The 13,851-nt window shown below is 40.0% G+C and overlaps 1 protein-coding gene across 2 annotated transcripts; it reads right to left on the reverse strand.

Annotated features, from left to right (window-relative positions):
* Positions 1 to 374: 374 nt before the first annotated feature.
* Positions 375 to 12,033, reverse strand: creb1b (cAMP responsive element binding protein 1b). Of its 2 annotated transcripts, XM_037790448.1 has the most exons (8): positions 11,859 to 12,033; positions 7,886 to 7,992; positions 7,544 to 7,690; positions 7,335 to 7,435; positions 6,663 to 6,820; positions 5,817 to 5,999; positions 4,958 to 5,111; positions 375 to 4,722 (listed from the first exon to the last, which is right to left on the reverse strand). In XM_037790448.1, exons 2-8 carry the CDS (start codon positions 7,982 to 7,984, stop codon positions 4,578 to 4,580), a joined length of 987 nt encoding a protein of 328 aa, XP_037646376.1. In that variant the 5' UTR covers positions 7,985 to 7,992; positions 11,859 to 12,033; the 3' UTR covers positions 375 to 4,577. The 2 variants fall into 2 exon arrangements, with proteins under 2 accessions (XP_037646376.1, XP_037646377.1); XM_037790449.1 differs by lacking the exons at positions 7,886 to 7,992; positions 11,859 to 12,033 and adding an exon at positions 6,949 to 7,005 and having other exon boundaries at positions 7,544 to 7,582.
* Positions 12,034 to 13,851: the final 1,818 nt, after the last annotated feature.

Raw genomic sequence — 13,851 nt, forward strand, 5'->3', positions numbered from 1 at the left:
GACAACTGAATTTCTCCCCGGGGATTAATAAAGGTTCATCTTATCTTATCTTATCTTATATATATATACATATACATATATAGTTACTTTGCAAATACAGATGTTACATACAAAACACATGATCACCTTATAAAATATGATGTATTGCTATAGATTTAAAACTGGAGTAGGCAGACTGGAGCAAATATGATAAATTCCCAATGACCCAATGCAACATCAAAATGCTGCGTATACATGAATGCATCTCTATAAAAATAGAAAAAGGTTCCTGCCATACCTTTCTTTCAAATTTAAAAATGACCCCTTCATGATTCATCAATGTCTCTCATGAATGGATTGTTCACATATGATTGATTCACAATAAAATACATAACAATCTTCAAGAGCAGTTTATTGCAACATAGCAAGTGTTTACAAAAGAGTGATGTAATGTCAGAGTAACAGTACTTTCCAATAACGGGCTGGTATAGTTTGATAATGTGACAATGTTGAAACAACCGGTATATAATGCATCATTTGGTGACCTTGTCTCGACAAGATACTATACAATACATGGCATTTTAAATTGATAACTTGTAAAAGTGGTAATATATAAACTGATTACATTAAAAGTTAGAAAACGTTATTATTACTGTTCTAGAAATTCTCTCTATATACTTTTACACATATATGGATATCAATCTGTTTCATGCACAAGTGAGGCCCGTGGGTATAAATCATTCTGGCACAGAAATGAAAACACTTTTGTTGTTTTTTTTGGAAACATATTGTGAAATCACATGACAAAGTTGAGCTCACTATATTAAATCAACAGAAAAAAAAGATTATTACTAGGTTTTTGTTCAGCACCAGCACTGGATGTGAATTACAATAGGTGGAAATGATTCTTTTTTTTGTCAGAATACACTTACATAAGTTTTCATCTCAGTAACTTATGTATCATAATGGCACCGGAATCAAACCAGTGGTTTGTCAGTGGGGGTTTGATTGCTTCTGCATTAAATTTCTCTAAAAACCACACTGTGACAGGTAGGAGGAGAGCAAAACAGGGACAATACGTACAGTTACAGTACATGCTAATGTGGACCAACACAAGGTGATTCATTCAAGGCCTTCTGAAGGTGCTGCTGTGTTTTCTTTAGCTGATTCAACCCTTTAATCCTCTAAACATTACAAATACATAATGTACAATATCAAAATGCTTTAAACTACAAAAATAAAACTGACAGAGCTACCATGACCTGATGATCTTTTTAAAAGTAATATGAAAGGAAACAAAAACATATTTTAAGGAACGCACTCTAATTGTTAGAGTGAGCATAAGTGCTCCCAAATTCCCTCTCAGCCCACGATTGAGGTTTTGAAACTTTGTAGTAAAGTAAATTTACCTACTTACTAGCTTTTCTGAGCTTTCAACCAAACATACCAAAGAGTATCTTTGGATAGAGGCGGGGGTTATTATCTCACGCCCACAAATTATTATCAGTTCCATACTTGGTCACATAATGACGTAACTGAGTGAACTCCATCTGCTGACGAAGCCTGTGGGATGCATTTGAAAGCTTTGGAAAAAACTATCAAGTGGATCTTGAGTTAAGTTGTTTTAGGTCAAAATGAACTTTGATGCTATTCAGAAATAGAAACTACCAGGATATAACTCCAACTCTACGGGTATGCCAAGTTTCAAACATCAACAGTGAGCTGGAGGGGGGAAAAAAATCAATAACAAAATAAGATCTTTGGGCACCTTATACTCAAAACTGTTAAATATGGATTCAGTTTAGTTTCCAGTTGAAATGAGCAAAAACTTGGGTTGATTAACTAACTGACATGTACAGTATCTTGTATCTAAAATTATATGTAACTATGTAGTAAAATAAGTGCAATAAAATAAACATTAAAAAAGGGCTCCAGTGGAGGGAAAATTGTGCTTTCATTTGATGAATTGGAAGATATAAAAAATGGTTACCGATGGAGCCATTTCTGCTGGGATAAAAATACATTTACAGTTAAGAACATAACCATGTGTGGATGAGACTGAAGCCACCAAAGGTTCTGCTGTGCAATAAACAAAACAGATAATCATGAAATGGATATATGCTGTGGACCCTGACGGCTCTCAACAGACTCACTCTTCTCTACAAACAAGCACTGCCGATCCTAAACGGAGTGCAGCACTCAAAATATAACATCTCCCACAAAGGCCTTTTCTCATATACACTTAGCTGCCATGACGGTGATAGGCCTGGTGGATTACATGAATACACACACAACATTGTCTTCTATTATACATCGATGCATGTTACAAATATGCAAAGTTGCTTTCATACAAGCCATAAGAACATTTTCCATATCAAATAAACATAAATACATGAGGTCTACACATGCTGTAGAGTCTATGTACAGTTATATTAAAAAAATAAACAGACAAATACGTACATGTATCTTCTCAAAAACCACACGGTCCCACAAAAGTGATCTCTTTTCAACGGAACGCATTTTTTCTGGATTATTAGTGTTGAACTCATGTAATTGAAGCCTATATCTTCTGTAGATTTCACAAAGAATCTGCTACACACTTTAAAAAATGGCTCTGCAATCTCACGTTTGTCAAAATCCATATTGTACCGCCATTTAACAGGCGTTGCAAAACAGATATGATAGTGTAAAACACTGAAATATGAAATGTCACGGACAAAATGATAACTTTGATCATCGTGGTCCTTTTTTTTTTTTGACGACAAACTGACAGTTTACTGTGGCACAATGAGATGATCGTTAGTTGGGTTTGGTAAACATTTATGTCTCTGGTGTTTGAATTAATAAATGTGTGTTATTATCTGGATATTATTTATTCATTTAACTTTTTAGCCATCACTCTAATCTTTTAAAAGACAACATTTTACTCACCCAGTTTTATCTGGGGACACAGCAAGCCATAGGAGCTGAGAGTTATATACAAACCCCTAATCTATATTCTAAACCACGAACACACCTGAATGTCCATTAAAATTGTGCTTTGCTTTGAAAAATTACTTATGTGCAGAACTGGAGTAAGTACTGTCAGTCAAAGCAACCAGGTTGTGTAATAACTTTAAAGAGGGACTTGTTATACTTTTTCTTTTTCCTTTAGTGTGTTATATCGTTTTTTGTGCATGTAAAAGGTCTGCAAAGTTACAGAGCCCAAAGTCCACTCAAAAAGGAGTTCCTCTCCCCCACAGAAACACTGCTCCCGAACGGCCTGAAACGCCTTGCTTGAAGTCCCGCCTTTTCTTCCATAATGTGGTGATGTCACCAAGTAAAACATTTGCATAATGCAGCCTAAAACAAAGGTAGTTCGAGCGAAGCGGGAGCAGAGTGTGAAAAGTTTGGTTCGGTTGACCAATCACAGCAGAGTGGCCTTTTCAAGGGGGGGGGGGTTACATTAAAGCATGTAAACATGTTCTAGTAGAAACCCCATAATACAAGTATGCACCTGCTAACATTCAGACTTATTTCACTTTCAAATCATTTAATAAAATGGCCCCTTGTGTTGCTGCCCTTCTGGACTTAAGCTAGTGAGTAAAATGCTTGCATAACTAAGAGAAATGTAACTATAAAAATGTGACCCCAAGTTGTAAAAACAACAATCTTTCTTTAAAACTTTGTCTCAGCTTGTTAATGATCTCATTTTAATAGTGTCTCCTACAACCGTCTGTTGAGGGGGAGCAGAGAAGCATGAGTGAGTTGAAAAGTGGGACAACGCACTACTAGTCCGTCCCCTTTTGTCTGCTGACACACACAGCTCAAATTCCTAAAAGATCGGCAGTTGGTAGCATTTTTAAAAACACTTACAAAAAAATGACTTGTTTGTGCCCAATTAGTTGTAGAGTTCACATCAGGATGTGGATCAAGTAGAGATTCACAATTCATTCAAATCCTTTAACTGCAACTGATTGAGCTCGCCTCATACAGAAATTGTTGTATGTTCTGAACATACAGTACTTTCAATGTATACAATAGTCTTCACATCATTGTTATTTTTTACAAGCTGGGTCTTGTTGTCATAGTTCTGGCCAGTAGACTGTTTAACACTGAACTCACCACCGTGACTGTAAAGTGACTGAATATTTGGCGTAAAATCACACATCATATTAAACATAGTTTAACAATTGCAGTATCTCCTCGGCCTCGTTGGACTCTGTTGTCTAACAATTTCCTTTTAAGTGTCTCTACAATGACCGTGATGAGCAGTGTTAAACTAACTTATAGGAGTACTAGCTGAATCTACGACAATAAGACGCAGGGCGGGCTCACATAGAACACACACAAGGTGTGTGCGCAAAAACGTGTTAACCGTTTTCGTGATGTCACACAGGACTGTAGCTGCTGTTTTAGTGTACTGACACTGGGAAGATTGTGTGTGTTTTAAATTCATTATTATTGACAGCCTACTAAAGAGAAGGTAGGTAGTATAAGCAGGACTGAATTAGCCAGCCGTGTGCAAACTGGAAGGCCGGGCAGGCAGTACCAAACAGTCAAAGTATTTGAAGAGAACTCAAATGCTACTTGGCCCAGCTCTGTGTTCGGGACAGGAACTACTCAGATTTATGGCAGTAAAGGTCTTTAAGTGCTTTCAGTTCTTCAATAAGTGTCTTGTTTTGGTTCTCCAGGACGGCCACTCGGTTCTCCAGACACTTGACATACTCCTTTTTCTTCCTGCGACATTCACGGGCTGCCTCTCTGTAGGAAGGATAACACACAGTTTGTCCCTCTTGTTCATTTTGTGGGCCCTTTTGTGAATGCTATATCATTTTTATTGTCATCATACTGTCTGATTTTTATGAAACGCACCTTCTCCAGACCGACTTCTATGGCTGGCCTGTTATGATATGTTAATTGGAAAATTTCTGATGCAAGAGCAAAGCCACTATTGATACCAAACCTACAAAGACACAGATTCCCCCTCTTTTCATACCTGTTCTTCATGAGGCGGACTTCCCGTTTGCGGGTGACCACCTCGGTAGCGCCCCCGGTGGGGAGGGCGGGGGATGAGGCCATGACCACCCCAGGGGCGATGGTGCTGGCGGGGGCTGCTCGGATCTGATAGGCCTGGACGTCACCGGAGGCAGCTGAAAGTTGTGGTTGGCAGAAAGTGGATGTGAGATTGTATTTCTTGATAAAACCACTTTTTCTTGGAGAATCAAAGTTTGATTAGCTTGTTTGGCTGACTGAGAATAGCAAAATGTTTTTGACATTGCTACCAACAGCAGAAAATGACCAAGATTAGGAAGAAAAGTTGCTTTTCTGCAAGGATGCATGATAAAATAAAATGGGTACATTCATGCTTTTACCCGCCAAGTGTGAACTTGATTGGATGAACGGTTCTCGAGATATGAGAAGGGCAGTCATACATACAGTACATACACAAACAGATAGGCAGAGATTCCTTCCTTTATAGTTAGATGATGCTGCTATGACGCCACCGCCTATTGGCCAAATGGCACCAAATCTGTCATGGTCACTCAGACATCATATTGGTGTGGCTTATAGAGACAGATTTGTCTGGACCCACAAAAATAAATAATGAAAAAAAATACTAATTTTGTTTCTGAGACTTAAGGTTTAAAAGTTACAGGCCATTATATAAAGTTCAATGTTATAGTGCCACCATTTGGCCAAATTGCACCACATTCAACACTGCGCTCCATGGGTTCCACAGCAATACACCCGCCAACTGTGAAGTAGATTGGATGAGATATGCGAATAACACACAGACAGACAGACAGAGATTCCTTGCTTTATAGTTAGATGATGTGAAAACAGCATACTCTCACCTTGGACCACCACCTGGTTACTGGGAACCAGTATCTGCTGGCCGTCACTGGTCTGTGCGTACTGGAGGATGGTGGCACCGGACTGGGCGGCTCCTGCGTTGGTCATGGTCAGAGTCTGGATGCCCTGGACTCCGTCTGTACCGTTATTAGCCAGCTGAATGGCTCCACCCTGTGTGATGGCAACTGTGTGTTTGGTGAGAGGGAAGAAATGAGAGAATTAATCAAATCAAAGAAAAGGAAAAGACAAAATGAGAGAGACATATAATCTGTTATCCAGCTCCGCTCGTCGGTCATTCATAAAGAAACATTTTGAAGAAACTCTTGTCGAGCTGTGTTTAACCTGCTCGAACCCTCCATGTGATCCACTGTCAACAGAAATGCTTACTCAGACAATGTGTGAGCAAACAAGAAGCTACTTTATTGGAGAAAAGAATCAATCTATCAATATATATATCAATATATATATATATATATATATAAAATTGGTAAAATAGTCGATAGATTAATTGATAGAAAATGAGTTGTCAGTGGCAGCCCTAGTTCATAAAATGAGTTTGCTGTTGATCCTCTACCAACAATATTTTGTTATATTTGAATATAAATAAATTCTAATCCTGTTCTGAATTAATTCTTTTTTAAAATTAATTAAAACTAATAATATTTTTTGGAATAAAAAAGAACAGATTAGAAGTAGAATCAATACTACAATATCAATACTAATCAATAAGAGTAGTAGAATCGATAAAATCCTAACGATACCCATCTCTAAGTGTGGCAGAAGCTGTAATGTTTGAACATGGTGCGACAGGTGGAGTCCACAGCTCCACCGAGTCAACCATCACCTACTGTATTGGCCACTGCTCGTCTGGTAGATGGGTGTGGGCATAGTAACCGTGGTGATTGAAGGTGTGGTGGCGACAGCAACACATGAATCCTCCTCAGCCCTCTCCTCCTCGATACGAGGGACAGCCGGTGCGTCGGACGAAAGGTCGTTCAGGATTTTCCTGTTGGGACAAACAACAATGGGAGTTACCCACAAAACCTAGCGGGCAGGGTCAGTGTGAGCTCATCAGTGGTCGTTGCCATGAGAGACAAATTTTACACTTATTCATGTGAAATATTGCACCATCACCTTTTGATGATCATTTCCATGCCCCATTCATGCAATCCTCATTGTTTTGGAGTTTCACTGAAAAAATAGCCAGATTTGGTTTAAACTCATTTTCATCCCCAGATTGATGAGATAGATCCCCAGAAAAGCGTCACACATGAGCACGCACATGTCTGCGTGGCTGAGTTGTACTGATCACACACAGACGCACATGCATACACACATGTACAACTTTTAGTAAATAATCACATGTACGTGAGTGCATCATGTCCTCCGTGTCCCTTTCCACCCCCCATACACACACACACACACACACACACACACACACACACACACACACACACACACACACACACACACACACACACACACACACACACACACACACACACACATACACAGATTACCTGTATGAGGGGCGTCGTGACAGAATCTCTCTGCGCTTCTGAGAGTCGGTGACGCTGTCTACCGACTCCTGTGAATCCTCACTTTCTGCGATAGTGGAGATCTGGAACAATCAAACAAACCTTCTCACTTAATGTTCTTTATATTGTGGCTGAATATAAAACACCTAAAACTAGGATAGTACATGTGTGTGTGTGTGTGTGTGTTTCACCTGTACAGTCTGGATCTGTGGGGACTGGATAACAGACGGCTGTGCAGCCTGGATCACGCCGTGGACCTGAACCGTCTGTCCGTTGGGAAGCTGTACAAACGTTACCGTGGGACCTGTTGCTGTGGCGTGGCCTGCTGTCATGGTTACCTGAAATTCAGAAGTGACATGACCGTGCTGTCTGCCATGTGCACTATAACATGAACTGTAATTTTGGGGTTTTACGTTTGTGGCATTCGAAATTAGTATTTTTCGAAATGTTTGGTAACCAGCTGCACTTCCTGAGCCTCATAGCAAAAAAATGCTACTTTTTCAACACCCAATGGTGTTAACATCATCTGTTACCTGTGCCAAAGTAGCGATCTGTGCCTGAGTGATGTGCTGGGTCTCTGTCTCAGTCACAGCAGTCTCCACCTGCTGAACCTCCACAGACTCCATCTTCATCGGCAGAGCTAAGGATGAAGATTTGAAGAGAAGCTGTTAACTGAACTGCAGCCACAGTATCTGTAGTATCAGGATCACAGATGGTTTGTGTGCCACAACCTCAGCAAACCATACAAACTGAAAAACACATACAAGCAAACACAACTGAAATGTGACATAAAGATGGCACTGCACAACCCAAAAAGCAAACTTACTAACAGAAAACTAATTTAGAGAAAATGTACATTAGAAATACACAATGGGTCGTCAAGGAGCCACTGATGACTAAAGAATATTAACCAACAGCTGTCAACTAAATATCATCATTTCTGAGCAAACTGGGATTACCGCCTCACGGTTTTATGCCTCCGCCATCTATTTGCAGTTTACATCCAGTTTGTGGTGGTGTCACAATGGATTTGTAATTTACTTAAAGGTATTTATATTAATATTGAATGCACTGTGGGAAAATATTAGAAGAACAAGTGGAGAATAAACCTTTGAAGCCCAAAATGAGGTGTGGTGATAACGTGGTTACAAGTTTATGCAAGACAGACAGGCATTACAGCATATACAGCCTAGCTTACAATAATGAGTTTTGTTTATTGATGTGGTCTTGAATCCTATGTGCTGATATTTATTATATATTATACATTATTAATGTGACTGTGCGGGATAAGTTGATTATTATAAAGAGACAAAAAATAGTTTAAGGAAAATAAATAGATTCTAATTAATTTAATTATTTAATTAAAGAAAAGGAAACTGATAAACTGTTGGTTTTTAATGAATTATATTTGAAGGGTAATAATAATAATCAGTGATGGAAGAAGTACTCAGATCTTGTACTTAAAGGGTGACTTCTGTATTTTTCAACCTGGCCCCTGTTTTCCCATGTTTTGTGTCTAACTGACTAATAGGGACATCAATTTCTGAAACTGGTCCAGTATTGCAGTGATTCTCAAAGCCGGGTCCGTGGCACTCTGTCAGAGGGTCCGCGAAATGCTTGGCTAGAGATTATAAAATTGTGCTGTATCATTAAAAAGTGAATAGCACTAGTGTAGCTTAGTGTTATCTTAAAGATTTTCAATGTCATGGCTGAATGTTTAGATGATTTCAATGTGGATGAGGTCTTTTTATCTATTCAAAATATACCTTACAGGGAGATTTGTCAAGTATTTAATGCTCTTATCAACATGAGTGGGTAAATATGCTGCTTTATGCAAATGTATGTATATATTTATTACTAGAAATTAATTGACAACACAAAACAATGACAAATATTGTCCAGAAACCCTCACAGGTACTGCATTTAGCATAACAAATATGCTCAAATCATAACATGGCAAACTACAGCGCAACAGATGGCAACAGCTGTCAGTGTGTCAGTGTGCTGACTTGACTATGACTTGCCCCCAAACTGCATGTGATTATCATAAAGTGGGCATGTCTGTAAAGGGGAGACTCGTGGGTACCCATAGAACCCATTTTCACCCCTTTGAAAATGGCCATGCCAGTTTTTCCTCTCCAAAATTTAGCGCAAGTCAAGAGTGTTATTTAACCTCCTTCATGACAAGCTAGTATGACATGGTACTATCATATTATGGTTGTATCAATGGATTCCTTGGGTTTGCTAGTTACATATGATACCAGTATCTTCACTTTAGCTTTAAAACTGAGCCCGCTACAACCTCCGAAAGCTTGCAATAATGCGTTAAAAGAAATGAGTGGCGCGGAAACTAATTTTGCGTTAACGCGTTATTATCGCGTTAACTTTTGACAGCCCTAATCATAATGTATTTGTTGATTACATTTTGTATTATTAATCATAATCTGCAAAATAATTGAAGTACCACCACTACCCTCATTCCCACTATAAACCAAAGTCTCTATGGTTTTGGATATAAGTAACTGTATATATTGTTTTAATCTATTCTAATTAAAATATCTATTCTAATTACAATATTTATATATATAGACTAAGCTACTGGAATTACCCTGCAGTATATTCATGTTTAACAGTTTTCTTCATCTCCTTGTATTTTTATATCTGGTATATCTTTTTGTACTTTGCACTACTAACTTTTTTACTGCCTTTTTACTAACATGTTTTGCACTATGGAACTGTGATGCTGGAAACTTGAATTTCCCTCGGGATCAATAGAGTTACTATCTATCTATCTATCTATATAAAGAGTCTATGTGTGTGTGTGTGTGTGTGTGTGTGTGTATGTGTGTGTGTGTGTAGTGTGAAGGGGCTTCAACTTATGTTCCACTGAGCAACCCTGTGCTGTAAACTGAAAAATAATGATAAACCTTGTATAAAATAGCAGAAAATGGAAATACTGATGTAAAGTACAAGGACCACAAAATTGTACTTAGGTACAGTACTTGAGTAAATGTAATTTCCACCACTGACAATAACCTCTGGGATTTACTAGACAAGAGAATTAACCTTCTGAAAGACATACTTTAAACTCGTGCTGACACTCTCTGCTCTGAACCACCTGCATTACACGTGATACATTTCTTAATATAGAACTTTGACCGTACCTGCTACAGTTACATATGATACATTGCTGGATTCAGCACAGTCATACCATTCCACCAAACCCTGTTTGGTGTTTCTGGGACAATCCCAGCCAAAGCTACCTAAAAGTAAATGAATACATTCATTATAGACCTTCATATTTGATATTTCCGCTTATTGTACTTATGTGTTTGTAGTACTATATTTCCTCAATGCATTCTTTTTTCACATTCTGTTTCTTTACACATATAGAGGAACCCCCTGGCCACTATCACACCAAAGTTGGGATGAATCAGAGATAGCATTATGAAATTGCTTGAGTTTTGGTGTACCATCTCCCATTCGGCTTGGCCTTATTTTATTTATGGGGTGTGTCACAATATCTGTCAATTTAACCACTTTTGCAGTTAAATATTTTTATACAAGAATACATTTTAAATGTAAGAGACCTAAGAGAATATAAAAAAACATTGCTGTGCTTTGTTCTAGGTGAACTAAAGTACTTTTGGGTGTCTTCCCTCTAGCCTGCATCCATCCTCATTAGAATAAAGGAGCCTCAGAGATGTGACTGCAGGCGGTGTTGATCTGGGGACGTGTTGTTCAGTGATCTCACACTGTGCGTAGCATCTCTCCGCTGCATGATTGGCTTTACACATTTCTCCCTCTGCTTTTCAAAAAATCACTTTGTGTGACAGCAGCAGAGCAGCAGAGCCACATGGCCGGGGAAACGCCCACCTCAACACACACACACACACACACTGGTCACATCCCGGGAGATAAGACTAACTAGTCAAACTTTAAACTACAACATGTGTGTGTTATAAGTCTGCAGGCCTGGCTGGAGTTCATGTTTACAACATGCAACCAAACGGCCTGCATATCATGGCCGATTAATATCATGATAAAATTAAAATAGGAGCAAGATAATTATCGGAAATTAGCAGGTGTAGAAGCCAAAATAGATGCCAAATATCAAAATATAAAATGATCAAGTAGCAGAAATAAATGAACATATCGCGGCTGATGCGTTCAATGCGCAGTTAACGCGTAAAACAGCGCTAATGTGTGCGCATTAATCTGCTGGTTAAAGCATAATTTGACATTTGAGTGTATTAATAACAACGCTAAAATCCTATGACAGTCTCATGATGTGTTAACACGCAGACTGTCCCTTCTGGTTCACTATTAAAGCCGCACATTTGCTGTGTTTTCTGCCGTACAGCCGCAGCCTCCCCTCCCTCCATCCTGCTCCAAACGCACCGCGGCGCCATGATCTCTTTGTTTCCGTCGGGCCGAACCGACCACACCGACTCTCTCTACAGCCGTGTCTCTCTCTCTGAGCCCCGGACACCGCTCCGTCCTTACCGATACAGACTCCCTCCGTCACTCCCCGGGCCTCCGGAGCTCCACTTTTATTCTGGCCGACACGTAAGAGCCCGCGTCAGGCTACACCTCCGCCGCGTCACCGGGAACAACAACAACGGAGATTGGAGAAGGACGAGAAAGCAGATGGGCGACAGAGGCCGGAAACGACCGAAGTGGGAACGGAGAATGGCGGAAAATGCCGAAGAGGAGCGGAACATAACGACACCCTCCTGCCTCCTGAAGTGTTTGGCAAAATGACACTATTACAACAATAAGCAGTTTAATAATTATTATGTAACGACAACAACAATAATAATATGTTAGATAAACGAGATGATCATAAAAGCCTATTATTATTTAGAACTTAAAGATCCCATATTATAAAAAAGTGAGATTTTCATGTTTTTTTTATTATAAAGCAGGCTTAAAGGGACTATTTGTAACTTTCAGAAATGCTTGTTAACAGCGACACCTGTGGCCGTTAAGTCAACGAAAGTCAGCGTCGGACTCGCACTTGCTCGCTCTAAATAGACATGAATGAGCATCGCTCAAGACAGTGAGATGACACACGTCAGCTAAAACCACAATATCACTCTATATTTCACCTGCTTGGCAGTAATGTTAGCTGACCAGACGAAGGTCTCTCCATGAATCAATGCTGATCCTAGTGTTGGCTTTTCCTGCTTCAGCCTCCGAAGCGGGTCGGTGCCAGGGCTGAAGCAGGAAGAGAAACGTTATCGCCTCCCGACTGTGCCCGCAGGAGGACATTTCACTCTGCGGAGCACCGTCACTTCACAAGACACAGAAAACCTCTGTTGGTCTGGAGGAGCTGCAGCAGTTATTACTGCACAAACGTCCACTGTACATCCACTAGATATTCTCAGAGCTAAACTAATTATTCTGCAGTGTGTAGTGAGCGCGCATTCACGTGTAGAGGTGGAGCGAGACAGCGAGAACACGCACAAAGTGTGAGTGAAGGCCGCACGCGAGCGCGCATATGCGAGCGCGAGCGCGCATGGGATCCCGACCCGGTACATTTATACGTGTAAAAAGTTACAAACAGTCCCTTTAAAGATCCCATATTATAAAAAAGTGAGATTTTCATGTTTTTTTTATTATAAAGCAGGCTTAAAGTGGCAGTAGGCAACAATATTTTAGCATAATTTGGCAAAAATTCCATAATAACCTTTCAGCATATTGTAATTCAAGTGATCTGAGAGAAAACTACACCTCTGCACCTCCTCATGGCTCTGTTTACAGGCTTTAGAAAATCTTGCCCGTGACGGCAGACTTTGACCAATCATAGGTCATTTCAGAGAGAGAGAGCGTTCCTATTGGCTGTTCCACAAAAGGAGATGCGCGTTCACGTCTGGTCTCTGCAGATAGTGAAAGCCTCGGTCAATGGCGGAACAACCTACTGGAAAGCTTGCTATTCCAGCATTGGCAGCAACTGCCTACACCTCAAAACAACCTAAAAAAAGAAAGACAGACTTTCAAAAAGACAGTCCAAACTGTTGATGTCGTTAGAAGATGATGTTACCATGGTAACTGTTGATGTCGTTAGAAGGTGTGTAGCTCGCTGCGGTAGCCTCCTCAGATGTAGCGAGCACGTATGAAGCGCGTGCATATGCCCGTTCTCGTGTGGGGGGAGGGGCTTCGGACAGAGAGGGGAGAGCGGAGAGAGGAGAGAGAGGAGAGAGCAGCTCGAGGGGATGCAGGATTTTGCGTTTTCCGGATTTCTACGCACTGCAGCTTTAAGTCCTATATAAATACTGTGAAAGTATCGAAACACTCAATCAACAGGGAAATACACACAGCCCGTATTCAGAAGCTCTGCATTTGAAACAAGCTGTCAGGATTTCTGCCCATTTCGTGATGTCACGAATATACAATATTTAGACCTTTTACACAGTTTTAAACGTAAACCTTCTAAATGTTCCCAGTTTATTCCTGGTTGCAGTGTATGTGAATGTCATCAGCTGACAGGAAGTAC

The sequence above is a fragment of the Sebastes umbrosus genome, chromosome 13 (genome assembly GCF_015220745.1).
Source record: "Sebastes umbrosus isolate fSebUmb1 chromosome 13, fSebUmb1.pri, whole genome shotgun sequence".
Classification (NCBI taxonomy): Eukaryota; Metazoa; Chordata; class Actinopteri; order Perciformes; family Sebastidae; genus Sebastes; species Sebastes umbrosus.